Consider the following 15,633-nt stretch of genomic DNA (forward strand, 5'->3'; position numbering starts at 1 on the left):
TTTGATTTTATTCACAAAAAGAGAACAAAAGGTGTATGCACTATAGAGCATAGCTTCAGTAGGGTTTAGATGCAAAAAGTGAAAACAGGTCAGACGTATCAATCACAATACTCTAGATCTCAAAGCGATGCAATTATTGTTTGTTAAATCTCAAATTATAGGACACATAATATCCATTGTTGTACATGTAGAGCTTCTGATCAGACGGATTGTAGTCCAGGTTGCTGTATTTGTCCTGGAACTTCTTGAAGTGAATGCTGAGGTGTTTTTCCTCTTTGGTTTTGGTGTCAAATGCATAGAAGATCTCCTCAGTGGTGACATCCACCGACCTGGTGGCATACATAACTCCACAGACCATGAAAGCATTACCAGCTGACTGCTTGAACACACCAGTGTTCAACTCATCCTCAATGCCAAAAGATTTCTCATCTATTTTTGTAAGGACAATTTTGCCTTTGCTCTCCTCTGTTGCATACATCACCCACAAGCCGTTTTCATCAGCTGCAAAATCCATGTTCTGATTGATTGAGTAGACATAAGAGAACGTCTGACTTGCAGCTGGGATCACTCTGTATTCATATTTGGAAGATGTCAGATTCAGCTTGCCCATACTAAAGGGTGAACCGCGCTGATAATAAATAGTATTACCATGAACAATATAATTGTTGCCAGTACCTTCTGCCCCATGTGGTATGTCATGGCCTTTGAATGCATCCCTTAGAATCAGCTTATCATAGTCAGAGTACAAGTAGAAGTTATGCACTGAGGGACTGCTATATCCACCATAGAAATACATATTCTCATAACCTCGAACAGGTTTGGAGTCTTTTCCCCAGCCACCGTACAGGTAGCTTGGAGCCAGATGAGCATTCAGTTGACTCACTGTTGGTTTGCTGATGCTCAAGATTCCAGTGTGATTGCAGTTGCCTGCAAAAAAAGCAAAACACGTTGGCAAGTAACTGACATTATTTAAACTGGGCACAATTTTCTGTCATCATAGGTAGCTGCCTTACCAATATCTGGCTTGATGATATCTTGGTCCTGTTGGCAGTCTTCCAACCTCTTCTGTAGCTTAGCAAACTCAATGCGGATCACCTCCAGGTTGCTCCTGTCATAACTCTCCAGTTGATTCACAATACGAGTCATGTTGCGGATCTTGAGGGAAAAACAAATCCAATTTTGTAACAAGGGAAAGTCTGTTACTTGCAAATAAATTAAAAGAAACATTATTTCACCTCATCGTGCAGACTGTCAAACAGGGGCGAGGAGGAGTTGAGGGAGTTTTTGAGCTGAGACACCAGAGCCTCAAATTCTCTGAGCTCAATCCTGAGCAGCTCAAAGTCCAACCTAATGTATTTGTCAGAGTTGCTTCCCAGCATGGACACTCTAAAAGTCAGATCATCCAGTTCCTTGAGGTAGATCACCAGCCTTCCCTCGTAGCTCAACATCTGAAAGAGTGAAAAAACAGGGAACACAATAATAATGTCTTACAGTATATCTTTTTCAGAGTTTGTGCTACTGGTCAGTTCTACTGCACCTTGTTCATTTGGATTTCCACCTCCAGGATCATATCCTTGCTGACTTCTTGCATGTGCTGAACCCGGTCGGCAGGGAAAGTGGTATCAGGTAGATACACACGACAAACACACTGACCTGATGAGCCCACTGATGCAGTGACATTTCCAGATTCCCAATCCTGCACTGGCTAAAAGTGATAATGGCATTAAAAAAAAAGAGAGAAAACCCCATGTTTACTCTAATAAATCAACTGTACATGGATGATTTAACAGAAAATATGGCGCACTTACAATCCAGGCCAAAGCAGGACTGAGAGCTGGTAGGAGCAGCAGCAGAAATGGCAACATTGTGTCTCACTTTAACTCTCAAGAGTCTCCACAGTGGCCTTTACTAAAGGGTTTTTAAAGACAGCCCGTATCAGATCATCATAAACACCTTCTATCATCACATGATTATTATCTAAGTCCAACACATGCACAGATGTTCATTCACAAGCAGCTAATGGCAGATTATATCCGTGTTGGCACATAATAAAGTAAGAGCAGAGGGATCCACTGCATCAGGTTTGATTTGAACACTGGGTGTGGATGAGAAAGATATCATATGTTGTGGTTTGTTGCAGCACTATTTATGGTGTCTCTGTTGAACTGTGAAAATGTTACATGGTAGGAACGCCCCTTATTTTACTATTATTATCCACTGTTTTTACAATGTTTCAAACTGTAAATGTTTGTTATAACTGTCAGTTCTCGAGTCAGTAGTGAGAAATGCATGACTGATATGAACCAGTTTGGTTCATTATATTGCTTCATCAATCTTATGGCAAATCGCATAATCCTATACATGGGACTTGGGTTGTGATTCTAAACATTATGACTCAAAAGAAAGAGATACTGAGCCTCTTGTAGACAGTGACTGAAAAGCGGACTCAAATTTTAGGAAACTATTTTACATTACCAAAAATGACTGTTAAAAGAAATCAAATATATAAAAATAAGGATTCAGTGTTGCATGTAGTGTCCGTTTTGATGAGACATCACTGACACATGAAGTGTCTCAAGTGTACATACAGAGCAGCCAGGATAAATCTCTAGACATAGAGATATGGCATCCGGCATAAAACGTGCCAAATCAATGATGCAAGATTGACTCGCTGTGGTGACCTCTGATGCAGGGAGAGGCCAAAAGGAGAATATATATATATATATATATACAGGGTACGATTTGTGAAAAAAACAGAGGGAGGGATCATTTTTAGAAACATTTTATTCAGAAAAATCACCACACAACAGTATGAAAACATGAAAACTGTTGATTCTTGTGTAGATAAACCTTACATTTAGGCTACATAACATAGATGGTTAGATAGCCTATTTTGAACGTGAATTTAACCACTGCATTTTCAGAAATATTTTCTCAAAATATCATTTTTAAATTTGTCAAATAGAAATAAAATTTTCATCATTTCCCTATATCAGTTCAACAGAAAACATGAAATACCACAATGTGTTGTCAAATGTTTTTTAAATGGTTAATCTGATAGACTATAGATCAGATTATGAAAACAGTAGATATTTTTTGTTGTAAAAAAATATATATATAGAAATAAATAAAATAAAATTAATTGATTAGATAAAACAGGTATTACTGAATAATTCTTATGAATCTGTTTTTTTAAATTTCTGATTTACAGTTTTGATTAGGAGGAGATACAAAAATGTTGCCGCTCTTTTTCACATATTGCTCTGTCCTGGACCTCCTGCCAACTCAGAATTTTCTCACATGTATTTTATGCATATTGCCAAAGGTTTTTCGGTTTGGCTTTACAGTTGGGATGTAAATCTGAGGGTGTTTTGTTTTTCAGGAGGAATTTTAAGGAAATAACCTCAATGCATTACATATGTGGGTATTCTATTTATTTTTTATTGATTATAGATATTTCACAACTAATTTATTGCTTTGTGTCTATATAAACAGTGTTTATTAAATTGTAAATAAATCATAATACATTTTCATATGGATGACACTGTTTTATTTAATGTTTAAGTCATGTTAATATCATTCCATTATTCCAAACTGCAATTACAAAGGTATGTATTCTTTTCTTCAGTACAGTTCAACAATTTTATCTGTAATAAATCAACTGTATTCTGTGATATTTTTATCTTCAATCAGGAAAAACGTATATACTGTATCCATAAGCATTTCAATAAGGACGAGCATGGCACTTTGGGATGCTTGAAATACTTTATTAACATTCAAGAAAAGGAGAGATAGAACAAGAACAAGAGAATAGTAAGACGAAATGGTTGCCTCATGCAGCTCAGGTGACACTTCAATAAATCACTGAAAATTATTTAGGTCACAAGAAAAGTTCCACAGTGGTTTGAGCTGTGTGATTAAACCAGAGATGGTAGTTCACATAGTAACCATCATTGTAAATGTAGAGCTTCTGGTTGGTGGGGTTGTAGTCCAGGTTGGAATACTTATCCTGGAACCTCTCAAAGGGAACACTTATGAAGCTCTCCTGTTTGGTTTTAGTGTCATACATGTAGAATATCTCTTCCATTTGGATATCAACTGTTCTGACTGCATAAAATACACCACACACCATGAATGCATTGCTCACACCTGGCTTATAAGTGCTAGTCTGCCATTCCTCCTCTATCCCAAAGGAAGCTTCATTTATTTTAGCAATGACCATCCGACCGCCGGACTCCTCTGTGGAGTAGGTCACCCACAAACCGGTTTCATCGGCAGAAAAGTCAAAGTTCTGATTGGGAGAGTTAGAGTAAGAGAATCTGTTGCTAGCCCTGGCAATCACCCGAGACTCATATTTCATGCTGGTGAAATTCAGTTTAGCCAATCCAAAGGGATTATTAATCTGATAATACAAAGTATTTTCACGTATGATAAAATTGCTTCCTGTACCATACCAGTTGCTTTGTAAATTGTGATGCTCAAAGTGGTTTCTCAATATTAGGTTTTTGTAGTTCGTGTAGAATCTGATGTCAACAATAGAAGAACTAGAGTACCCAGAGTACCAGTACATAGACTTTCTGTCAGGCAGAGGTTTTGAATCTTTCCCCCAGCCTCCAAATATGTGGCTTGTGCTCAGATGGGCATTCAAATGGCTCACCTGGGGCTTGCTAACCTTGATTATACCAGTGTGTGCACAAGAGCCTACGGAGAGAGAGGATAATTAGTCATGAGTCCAAAGAGGGCTTTCAGCTAACATGATAGTGTAAATCATTTTACCAATGTTGGGGTTGAAAAGCTCCTGGTGGCGTCTTTCACACTCCTCCAGTTGCAGCTGCACCTTTATGTATTCCCGGCGGGTGACGAGAACCAAATTCTTGTCGTAGATTTTCTCCAGCCTATCCAGGGTATCCACCATGACTGTGATCTGAAAGATGACACATGCTTTAGCATTAGATAACCTTTGAAACCACAGTTGTGGTGACATTGAGCACGACTGCAGCTCAGGACATACCTGTACATGCAGGGACTCGAACACAGTGGTGGAGCCACTGATGGAGAGCTGCAGCTCTTTAATCAGGGCCTCCACTTGTTTGATCTGCACTGTTATTTCTTCCAGGTCGGCTTCACTGTAGTCATCAGGGTTCTTCTCCATTTGCTCGATGTCCACTGTCAGCTTTATGATCTTTTCTGCATACTCTGTCAGCTTGGTTTCATAGTCCACCAGCTAAAATGAATCGAGAATAAAAAACATTTTACATTTTTTGTCTGTCACAAATATGCCATCACTCATTACATGTGCTTGCTGAGTACTTTGCCCATCTCCAGCTCCAGTTTGTGTGAGATCTCCACAGCAGTGTGCTCTACCGCCACCAAATCTCCCACAGGAAAAGTTTAACTGGGCAGGAACGCATCGCAGGTACAGCTGTGTCCTCCACCTCCTGTTTCATTCCTGGCAATCCCTGAACTCCATCGGCCTACACCCTGAGTATAGGAGTATAGTTATAAGTGCATCAAAGAAAAAATATGCATAATTTGAATTTAATTTTACGATATGCCATACACACCCCTGCAGCCATCGTGGAGCTCAGCAGGGCTGAGAAAATCAGAGTGCAACTCATTCTGGTGCAGTCAGAGTGGTTATGACTGAAATGGCTGGATCTTCACAGTTTAAATAGCCTTATCACAACCTACTGCAGGATGCAGCACCTGCCTAGTTCACAGTATTGTTGCCCAAGGCACATGTCAGGATACACTCCTACCATTGTCTTTAGCTCTTAGAATTTAGATATGGAGATGTTTGCTAAACCATCCATTCGTATGTGGGTGTGTCAGAGGTGAGTTTCACATTCTATCTTGTCAGATGGTCTGTCTCCTTCAGTTGCAAACTTTATTAAACACTGACTGACCGAGAAGCATCTTAGGCACCATATTACAAAAAGATAATAAATAATGAAATTCCAGTAATTGTGCATAACAAAGAAACCCAGAAAAAAAAAAGATCCAAATGTCAGGTTTTAATATTACTTGACAGTTTTCTTAAGATTCTTCGAGTCTTTATCTGCATGTTTCTTTGCTTTCTTTTTCTTTACTTTCTTGGTATGGACTTTACCCTCTGGCTGCTTAGCATTGAGAGCTGGCCTGGACCTGGTCAGGCTGTTAGCAGTGGGACTAAGCTTGCTGTGGCCCATCTCTGGATCAGAGCAAACTCCCTGAGCAGAGATAGGCTTGCCTGGCGCAGAGCGAGGGGAGTCAGCCAGCAGGTTGGGTTGTGAGTAGGAGCGCATCGCCGGAGAGCTCGTGGGACGGTAAGGTGAGGTGCCTCCTAACATGGGCAGGTGGATGTGCTCGTTACTCAGATTAGTGACAGAGTAGCGACTGCTGTTTGACATGACAATGTGGTGCCAAGAGCTGAGAGGGGTTGCTGAAAATGGTTGAGGGCCACTCGACTCTTCTCTGGCTGCTCCTGGGGAAATGACCATGGAGCTGCGAGGTGTGACTGCCTCCACAGCACTCTGAAAGGTTTTCAGGATGCGGTCACTCTTCTGCTTCTCTTTCTTCTGGCGGGACTCAACCTTCCTCAATTGGCGGCGGTGATTTCTCATCATTTGTTTCCTCGTATCGGCCAGTCCCCTGGACGCAAACACCAGATAACATTTTATTTAGCCATTTTATTACATTCCTGTCTTTCCCATACACGAACAGCCATCTTTTACAACATAACTTTTGAAGGCGTCTTTATGAGCCTATATGATACCAATAACACAATTGTTTCAACTATGATGTCAAACAGTAATAAAAACTAATAATTGTATAAGCATCATCACCCAGTATGCTCCAACAATAAATCAATTTAGAAGGTTTATCATTATAATCAAACAATATGGGAAATGCTCACCTGTAGTCCACAATTCCCGTCCTGTCACGATCAAGTCTCTGGATGAGCTCCTCAATCTGGTATCGATCCAAAGGAATGCTGGATTGCTAACAGTTTCACACGCACAAACACACAAAGTGTTTCTTTTATCATGGATGATTTCTTGTGGCAATTTAGGTGGACATTCAACATCTCAGTAGCCTCAGCAACTCCACACAGGTCTATATATTGATTAGTTCAGAAACCTGAACTGCCCTCCTGAAGTCAGCCACAGGGACTCGCATGGTGCCATCTTTGTCAATGTTCCGAAAGAAATCCCACAGGCGCAGCTTGCGGTTATCAAGATAATCCTTCAGAAACATTGAGGGGAAATATTTTAATTAAATCAAAAATATATATATATATATATTATGTATATATGTATTAGAAGTCATTTTAGAACATTTATATACAGAATATGATCTACATATTTTTCACAATAGATTTTCTGAACTTTGATTCAGACCCAACAGACCTGGATGACTTTCATTGGATCGACTCGTTTTGGTGGCTTCTTTGCGATAAAGCCTCCCACACCTCCGTACAGCACATCCAGACCAGGATGCTCCTGACATGTTACCTCCAACAGATTCACAAAATTCTCATCTACCAGTACATTCTGTTCAGATATACACAGAATACAGAGCATGTAGCATCTTTGTACTTCACCAAAACTTAAAAGAAGCCATGCAGTCTTTTCTTGATTAACATGAACACAAACGTAAACTATGCAGTGTAATGTGACTGGCTGACACTGTGATCAAATATAATGTAATGACAGTGCAGCTGTCACTCACACATATGTTGATCTCCTCCACGGCAGTTCGAGGTGTGTTTTTCACCAAATTGACCAGGGCCAGAGCGCCCTCTACTGTTAAAGAGTTATAAGCCAGCTACAAGGACAAAAGGATAAAACATCACGTAACAGTATATATGAGGCCTAGGTGGCAACGAATATGGCCCAGTACAACTTTATCCACCCACCAGCAGTACTCGGAGCGTGTCATTGTATTCAAGACCCCTGCACAGCATGCTGACTCCCTCATTGGTGAGGCGATTGTTGTTGAGGTTGAGATGCACCAGAGTGTTGTTGAATTTTAGGGCCTCTCCCATGGCCAAAGCTCCCTCATTCCCAAAACCGTTCCATGATAAGTCAAGGTGTTTTAACATCATATTCACCTAAACACAGACACGGGTTGATGTTTACTCACAGAGCCAGTAATTATATCTATTTTGTTACACAGCCATACCTTTAGTCCAGCGCAAAAAGCCACAGACCCTTTCATTCTAAGATGATTCCAGCTGAGGTCGAGCACCTCTAGGCCTTCATTGTTTGCTGCAAATAATGAGTGATTAAAATGAAAGAAGCAAACACACACACACACACACAAAAGAACAAACAAAGAAACAGAAGAGAACAGAAAGATCTTGCATTCACTGCTGTAACCGCATCTCATTGTTTGTATGCAGTAATCTGCATTACATTGCAAATCTGCAATGATATGAAAAACTAGTGAAATGTACGATACCCAGAAGCTGTCCTAAATGCTCTCCTCCTCTTCCACAAAACTCATTGTGGCTCAGGCCTAGTTCCTTTATTCTGGAATTGGTCTGAATACAAAAATAAATGCAAAGCAATAACTGTCAATAGTAAAAGAATGGCCATTAAGAACAAACTAAATAATAATTTGATTAGATCATTGGTAACTTACTGACAAGGCATCTGCAAAATATTGTGCATCATCATCTGTGAATCCATTTCCTGCATGTAGAAAAAGAACATACCTATTTAAATGTGTAAAAAACAATATTTTAGTACCTGATTCCCTTAATTATTATAACCAATAATTTAACTTATATTTTCAGAAATGGATGATTTAAAAAAAAAAGTTTGCCTTCACTTAATCCTGGAAATCATTAAAACATGGAAGCTTAATGGTCTCAGTGCATCACCCTGCAGGAGACACACTCATAAGTGTCCATTACCTGAAAGTTTAATGGATTTTAGTGAAATGTTGTCCAGCAACATTTTGGTTACATGCTCAGCTCCAGCAGACTTCAAATGGTTGTTGGACAAATCCTGAACAACAGAAAAAATATAAAAGGTGTGTGCTTGTTTAACATTCCGACTTGCAAGACACTTGTGCCCCCTAGTGGTCTCTTTGCAGTCTTACATACCAGGTGCTGAACGGTGAAATTAGCCTTCAACATCTCCACCAGGTATTTGGCTCCTTCAGCTTGAATGTGATTGTCTGCCAGTTCCAGAGTGTTAATGTGCATATCAGCCTAAATACAAAAAGCTCATCAGACCTATTAATTAAAAGAGTCTCTCTTAGTGACAAATTTGCACGCTCAACTCACCACTAATGCAATAGCGAGTGCTTTGCACCCCAAAGGTCCAAGCCCATGGTGGCTGAGTGTCATAATTGGAGATCCAATGTTTCGAATAAAGTAAGAGACTGGAACTACACCCACCAGCGTGCATGCCTGCACGTACACCTCAGCCACAGACATCTCCTTCTTGTTCTTCTTGCTCTTCTTGTTCTCTTCTTGTTCTTGGTCTATGAATAAGCCATTAAGAAGCGAGAGTCACTGAGATGGCCCTTGCATATATCATTTCTCAGTAACACTATGTAAAAAAAAACTTTACCCACGCAAAGAAACTTTACATACTGTAACTGCAATGTATTATATCAATAAGACCTGCAAAATGTCAAGAACAGTGTTTACCCAACAACTTCAAGGAAGGTCCTTACCATCTGACTCCAAGTCTTTGTCAAACTTGTCCCAATCGTGTGGTAGTGTTGGGGATGAACAGTCATCTTTCAGGCTGAGGGTCTCTAAGGAGGGTACAGACATCATCGCCTACTGTCAAAGTTTATGTCTTTTTCATTGCATCAATGTGCTGGATTGAGAGAAAATACACAATCATATGTGTGTTGTTGCTCCTTTTAATGTGGCCTGTAAGAGCCAGTACTGTCAAATGAAACAGGCCGGTGCTGTGAAGCAGGTAATTTTAACCCTCAGGTAATGTATCACGTAAAGTGGCATAAACAATTTATGCCTCTGTGTAGTTACCATCTTGTGCCCTTAGCAACACAATGCAAAACATACTGAGTTCAGCATGACATTGGATAATAAGGTCCTGTGTTGAATTAAATTGTTTAGTATTAAATTATTTTTATTGAAAGTTGCATATTTTTCTTGTTATTCTCTATATGTACATATACATGTGTGTGTATTCCAATAGAATTAATTTAATACTAAACAATTTAATTCAACACACACACACATATATATATAGTGTCCTTAGCCCTTATTGGTGACGTTTCACTTTTGACCCATAACCTTTTACATCAACACCTTCAGAGTGCGCATGTGCCGATTTTAGGAGAGAAACATGATTGGCAGCTTGCTGTTTTATGCGCTCTACCCCTTGTCGCGCTACTTAACCAGTCGACCCACAGGTAAATTTTTGCAGCGTTTTGCAAGGATGTTTTTGTTTAAAACAGCTTTAAAACTTCACAGTAACCTTTGGCTGCTACGAGCTAAAATAAACTTAAGCTCGCTGCGGAGGAGGAGTTTGGCTGGCGATTCAGTTTTTGTCGCCAGAAAGCTCAGTGTGACATGAGCCTGGTTTCTAATCATAAAGTAACATACTGTTCGATCTTTTGTGAAAACGGATAGAGTGTTAAGTTTTCAAAATGCAGCTTGCTAACTTGTGTTAGCTTGCACCTGTTGTGTTTATGCTTTTGGCACTCGCTGTGACGTCATGACGCTAATGCATGTTTGCTTTTTTGTGGGGTACAGTATTTTATGTTTGGTTTGGCAAAGTTTCCCCGTTTGAACTGTCTGTTTAGTCACTGTTGACAATCAGTGATGCTCATGAACAGAGAAAATGGCTCTTTATCGCAGTGTCTCTGCATTGCTGTTCTCTTACATTTGTTTTGTTTTACAGAAAGTTCAGAGAAGGGTCCCTCTCCTGCTGTGGTTGATAGCACATCGGTGTGGGATGGTGGTGCTGGCACAGTTCGATTCACCGAGTCTCAGACAGCCTTGCTGGACCAGTGGGGGGAAACGAAAGGGGAGACGAAAGAGAGGGTAAATGAACAAGTAACGGAGGACAACAATACAAGACCCGACATGGACAAGGAACTGCTGACAGCTGTCCTGCATAAACACCCAAAGAATAATACAGCTTCAAGAATGAGTGAGGTGCATTCTGCACAGCACGAAGAAGTAGAAGGTCCCAAACAGGGGAAGCCAGACATGGAGGATGAAAATACTTTTACATCTGAAGATATCAGTCCAGAGCAAGCACTTTTGGCACAAGTAAAGTGCCTGCAAATAGAAGACAGCATACAAGGAACTACTTGTACAGTTCAGGAACAAATACAAACCGTTGAAGAGTCAGTAACTCCTCTTGAGGCGCTTAGAATGACAGAGTGCTGGGATGAATATGTAGTATCTACTGCAGGTGCTGCCTCTGATGGAGGGGACAGTTCTCCGCTCGTACTTGCCTCCCTTCTCTCCAACACTGAAACCCATCTTAAACTTAGTGAGCAACATGATACACAAACCGGGTGGCACTTCCCCGTGGGGCCCGGTCTGGCAGAAGAAGTGCAGTGCCCACTGTGGCACTTTCCTGCGGCAAGTTATTACCCTCAGATCGAGGTGCCCTTTGAAGGTGAGAAGAGTTTTTTTTTTTTTTTTTATCATTTGAATTGCATTAGCTACAATGAGACTTCTGTACACTCACTTCTCCATCGTCATCTATATGTAATTTAATATTCAGCTCTGAGTCGCCTTATTTGTATGTTTGTCCTTCTCACAGTTATGTGGAGAGTATGGGAGGAATTGGATGCAACAGTCGAGCCTTTAGCATTCAAAAAGGCCTCAATGGACTTCACTGTCATGTCCTACAACATCCTTGCTCAGGACCTCTTGGACACCAACCACCATCTTTACGTACACTGCCCCCCAGAAGTGCTGGACTGGAGCTACCGCTGCAGTCTGCTTTTAGAGGAAATAGAAAAATGGGCACCAGATGTGAGTTAAATGGAACTTTTTTTTCTCCTCAGAAAATCAAAAGAGCTACATTTTATATTCTACATTACTGCTAATAACTTGTGTGTCTCTGCTTGGGTGTAGATATTGTGTCTCCAAGAGGTTCAGGAGAACCACTATCATGAACAGCTCCATCCTGTGCTGTCTCAGATGGGTTGGTCACCTCAGACAAAACAGTGGAATAGTAATGTTGGGGGGTAATGTGACAAAGACACTACTCATTTTCTCTTCATGTTGTTGTCTAGGCTACACCTGTGTCTTCAAGCGGCGCACGGGTACCAAGACAGACGGCTGCGCTGTTTGCTATCGCACTAGTTGCTTCTCTGAGGTTGCTGTCACTAAGGTGGAGTTCTTCAGACCTGAGACGGAGCTCCTGGACCGGCACAATGTGGGCATCGTATTGCTGCTCAAGCCAGTGGTCGCTGAGGGAGGAGAGGCGAAGGAGGAGGGTCCACCCCTGTGTGTGGCCAACACACACCTGCTCTTCAACCCCAAGAGGGGTGACGTGAAGCTTGCTCAGTTAGCAATCATGTTGGCAGAAATTGATGCCGTGATCAAATCCTGTAAGGTCAAAGGTGAACACTGTAACGTTATATTGTGTGGAGACTTTAACTCTCTTCCACACATGCCCCTGTACCAGCTGATCACCACCAGCAAGCTCCACTACCAGGGGTTGCCAGTGTGGATGGTGAGAAAACAGAATAAACAGCAGTTATCTAAGGGAAATACCCTGCTGCTTCCATATAACTTTATGTAAACTAGTTTGTTTTACTCACATTAAACTAATCTTTTCAGGTTTTGATGCTCTCACCACCTGCCTCAGTAACCTTGTATCTATTTTTAATGTCCAACAGATATCAGGCCAAGAGGACCTGTCATACAAACCCAGTTATCACAGACTGTTTGCTCCTCTGTGGCCCAGTTCTCTGGGAATCACTGACAACTGCCAGTACACCTCTGTAAACAATATGTTGGAGAGCCAGAGTCAGAAATTAGGTCAGTTTTAGAAGTCCCATTGGTTTGTTCCTAGAGCTGCTTTCAGTCTGTGGTGATGTGTCTTTCCTCTAACTCCGTTTGATCGTATTTTTCTCTCTTGTGTAGGGAAATATCAGTACAGCCATGACTTGATGATGCAGCTGCGATATTGTCCAGCTGCATGTGTTCGTCCTCAGGACCTGAAGCTGATTCCAGGAGTGACCGACAACACACCAGGTGGGACAGACGCGTGATACAGAAAGCTCAATATTATTTGCAGTCATTCCACCCTTTAAAGCTCCTGGAAACTGGAGACTTGTTTTCTTTTGTTGTTGTGTACAGATGCATCGAGGGAAGATCAAGATTATGATAAAAGGTCAGTTTAGCTCCAGGTCACTTAAATCGTACAATAAATGTTCAAGTTATCAGATTGATTCGAGTTATTCATTTGTAAATATGCTACCATTTCAAATGGGTCATGTCACAGAATAAATCTATTGTTTACAAAAGAAGAGACTTCATTGAGGGGAAATGAGATTGGTCCTAAATGTGATGTTTCTCTCAGGTTCAGACACAGTATCAGTCATCGGTTAGACCTGGAGTCGGTCTATAAGCACGTTCTTCCTGGCACCGGCAGTCCAGAAGTTACAACCCTGCACTCCGAAGGGGGAGCTACTGTCGACTACATCTTTTACTCCCCTAAACGCAGCTGTGCCTCTGATCAAAAAGGTATGAGGACAGGTTTCTTTTAGCAGCCGATTATTAAATGTTATGTCTGCAAATGTTATGTGCTACTTTATAGAGCTCATGGGTTCTGTTTTTATTTTGTCTTTGATCTTTTCCACAGCAGGTGGAGACTTTGCAGGTAAAGGTCTGAAGCTTATTGGTTCTCTCTCCCTCCTGTCTGAGGATGTCTTGTGGTCGATGAACGGACTTCCCAGTTACATATTCCCCTCTGACCATCTCAGTCTGGTGGCTCGATTCCAGCTAGACCTTAATGCTTCATGATAGGAAAGCAGATGCTAAACATGCTACCCTCCTGGTGTCGAACGCCTGTGTCACACTGTTTATTACATGGGAACTTGGAAGAACAGAAATTACACTATTTTTTTCATTTAGTTAGAAAAATATATATATATATATATTATTGCTGGGTTGCAAAGTCCTTTTCCTCTCTCTAAATGTTCACAAAGGCACATGGACAGTAGTTTATAAACCAGTCACTACACATGTAATTGTAGCCCTGCAGGACCTCAGGTGGTTATTGGACATAAAACGATTCTTGTGTTTCTGTGTATTTACTCACTCTTGTTATAAACCAGGATTGCTCCATCAGCGCATGTAGCACAAAAGAAGAAATGCATGTTGAGATTTTAGATATTTTTTGTCACACAATGCTGTTGATCAAGGTTGCTCGTATTGTTTTCTTATAAGAAGTGATGAACAGGCTGTGTGTGAGAAAATTTCTTCTCAATAGCAGACCAGCTCTGCCTGCTGCACATGTAGAGACAGCATGTCGAAGGAAACTTAAAGGCTGTCCATTGTTTTGAGGATAAATTACGTTCGTCAACATTTGTTTTAGTCAGGAAGAGCCCCAATGATTTATATTGGTGTAATCTGTAAAAAAAAAAAAAAAAAGCTGTCAAAAATGCACATTTTTAACAAGGAAACAGCAAATGTAAGCCTCATGATTCGGAAGTGGTTTTGAATCCTCTCCAAAAGAGGAAGGCAACAATAGCAATAAAGAGACGATTAAAATATGTAAAAAAAACCAGGAAAACGACTGCAAACTTTTATGTACCGTCAGCCTTGTGTCTCAAGTGTGTCTCCCCAGCTCCTTCCGTAGATCCTCCCTGTCCAACATGTGTACATCTGGCATTGAGTGTATCCACTCTATCTGCTCCATGTGGTGAGGGTCGTGGGACACGTACTGGCTGATCTTGACCTTGAATCGGGTGTTTCAGTAGAACCTGCAGGCACCTTCAGATACCTTAACCAAATCCATAAGTGTTTACAACTGCAGGCGCTTGAACATGAGGTCCTCCCTTCAACTGATGCCCAGAAATGTTTCTTTAGTTAGATTTATTTTTTTTTCTCCCAACCTTGTGGAGAGTTTGCAAGCAAAGGTCTGAGGCTCACTGGTTCCATCTCTGTCTCTGTCTTTGGTCAGTGTGGTTGGACTTGTGGCTCATTTCTGGCTACAGAAGATTGATAGTTTTGTGAAGGAATAAAAATGATGCAAAGCTTTGGTTTAGGTATGACGGCACTTGTTTAGTGTTTGTTTAAAAGCGAAGGCAGTGATGATATGCTGGCTTCTTCATTTTGCTGTTGCAATTATATTCTTTTTTTTTTTAAATAAATATTTTTGTAAATGGGTAAAAGTATTGAATAAATATTTTCTATCAGCGTGTGACTATTATTTAGCTCGGCTGTATGATTTAGACAGTTCAGGTAATCTGGCAACATTCAATTTTCCAGTTGGTTTCTGGTTCTGTGTGTCTTCTCTGGTTTAGTGCTAATATTTTGACCTAAATGTATGCCTTTCCCCTCCCGTTCCCACTCTTCTGGGTGCTTATTTTGTCAGTGTGCATGTGTGCGTGCTTGATGCGTGAATGAATAATTCATGCACGTTGTTGGGTGTAATACACGATGGCACTCAGTAAGGGGTACTTGAGTAT

General features: G+C 40.8%; 4 protein-coding genes across 5 annotated transcripts; 1 reads left to right on the forward strand and 3 right to left on the reverse strand.

The window, feature by feature from the left end:
• Positions 1–133: 133 nt before the first annotated feature.
• Positions 134–1,865, reverse strand: olfm4.2 (olfactomedin 4, tandem duplicate 2). The gene is made up of 5 exons (XM_072366038.1): positions 1,809–1,865; positions 1,538–1,705; positions 1,236–1,448; positions 1,014–1,155; positions 134–927 (listed from the first exon to the last, which is right to left on the reverse strand). The coding sequence occupies exons 1-5, from the start codon at positions 1,863–1,865 to the stop codon at positions 134–136; spliced, it is 1,374 nt and encodes a 457-aa protein (XP_072222139.1).
• Positions 1,866–3,880: 2,015 nt separating this feature from the next.
• olfm4.1 (olfactomedin 4, tandem duplicate 1) lies at positions 3,881–5,618 on the reverse strand. Its single transcript, XM_072364808.1, is given in 5 exon segments — positions 3,881–4,701; positions 4,777–4,924; positions 5,012–5,224; positions 5,311–5,481; positions 5,565–5,618. Coding segments are annotated over 5 exon segments (1,407 nt in total).
• Positions 5,619–6,020: 402 nt separating this feature from the next.
• LOC140269829 (uncharacterized) lies at positions 6,021–9,772 on the reverse strand. Its single transcript, XM_072364809.1, has 13 exons — positions 9,670–9,772; positions 9,275–9,468; positions 9,092–9,199; positions 8,900–8,993; positions 8,626–8,675; positions 8,443–8,524; positions 8,164–8,249; positions 7,898–8,092; positions 7,711–7,806; positions 7,389–7,532; positions 7,120–7,224; positions 6,896–6,981; positions 6,021–6,630 (listed from the first exon to the last, which is right to left on the reverse strand). The coding sequence occupies exons 1-13, from the start codon at positions 9,770–9,772 to the stop codon at positions 6,021–6,023; spliced, it is 1,953 nt and encodes a 650-aa protein (XP_072220910.1).
• Positions 9,773–10,294: 522 nt separating this feature from the next.
• On the forward strand, positions 10,295–15,360 carry angel1 (angel homolog 1 (Drosophila)). Of its 2 annotated transcripts, none has more exons than XM_072365482.1 (10): positions 10,295–10,380; positions 10,872–11,600; positions 11,748–11,962; positions 12,065–12,134; positions 12,226–12,668; positions 12,835–12,976; positions 13,082–13,192; positions 13,298–13,331; positions 13,521–13,684; positions 13,803–15,360. In XM_072365482.1, the coding sequence occupies exons 1-10, from the start codon at positions 10,314–10,316 to the stop codon at positions 13,961–13,963; spliced, it is 2,136 nt and encodes a 711-aa protein (XP_072221583.1). In that variant the 5' UTR covers positions 10,295–10,313; the 3' UTR covers positions 13,964–15,360. The 2 variants fall into 2 exon arrangements, with proteins under 2 accessions (XP_072221583.1, XP_072221584.1); XM_072365483.1 differs by having other exon boundaries at positions 13,806–15,360.
• The last annotated feature ends 273 nt before the right edge of the window (positions 15,361–15,633 follow it).

This window comes from Leuresthes tenuis, unplaced genomic scaffold, assembly GCF_036924035.1.
Source record: "Leuresthes tenuis unplaced genomic scaffold, fLeuTen1.0.hap1 SCAF_15, whole genome shotgun sequence".
NCBI lineage: Eukaryota > Metazoa > Chordata > Actinopteri > Atheriniformes > Atherinopsidae > Leuresthes > Leuresthes tenuis.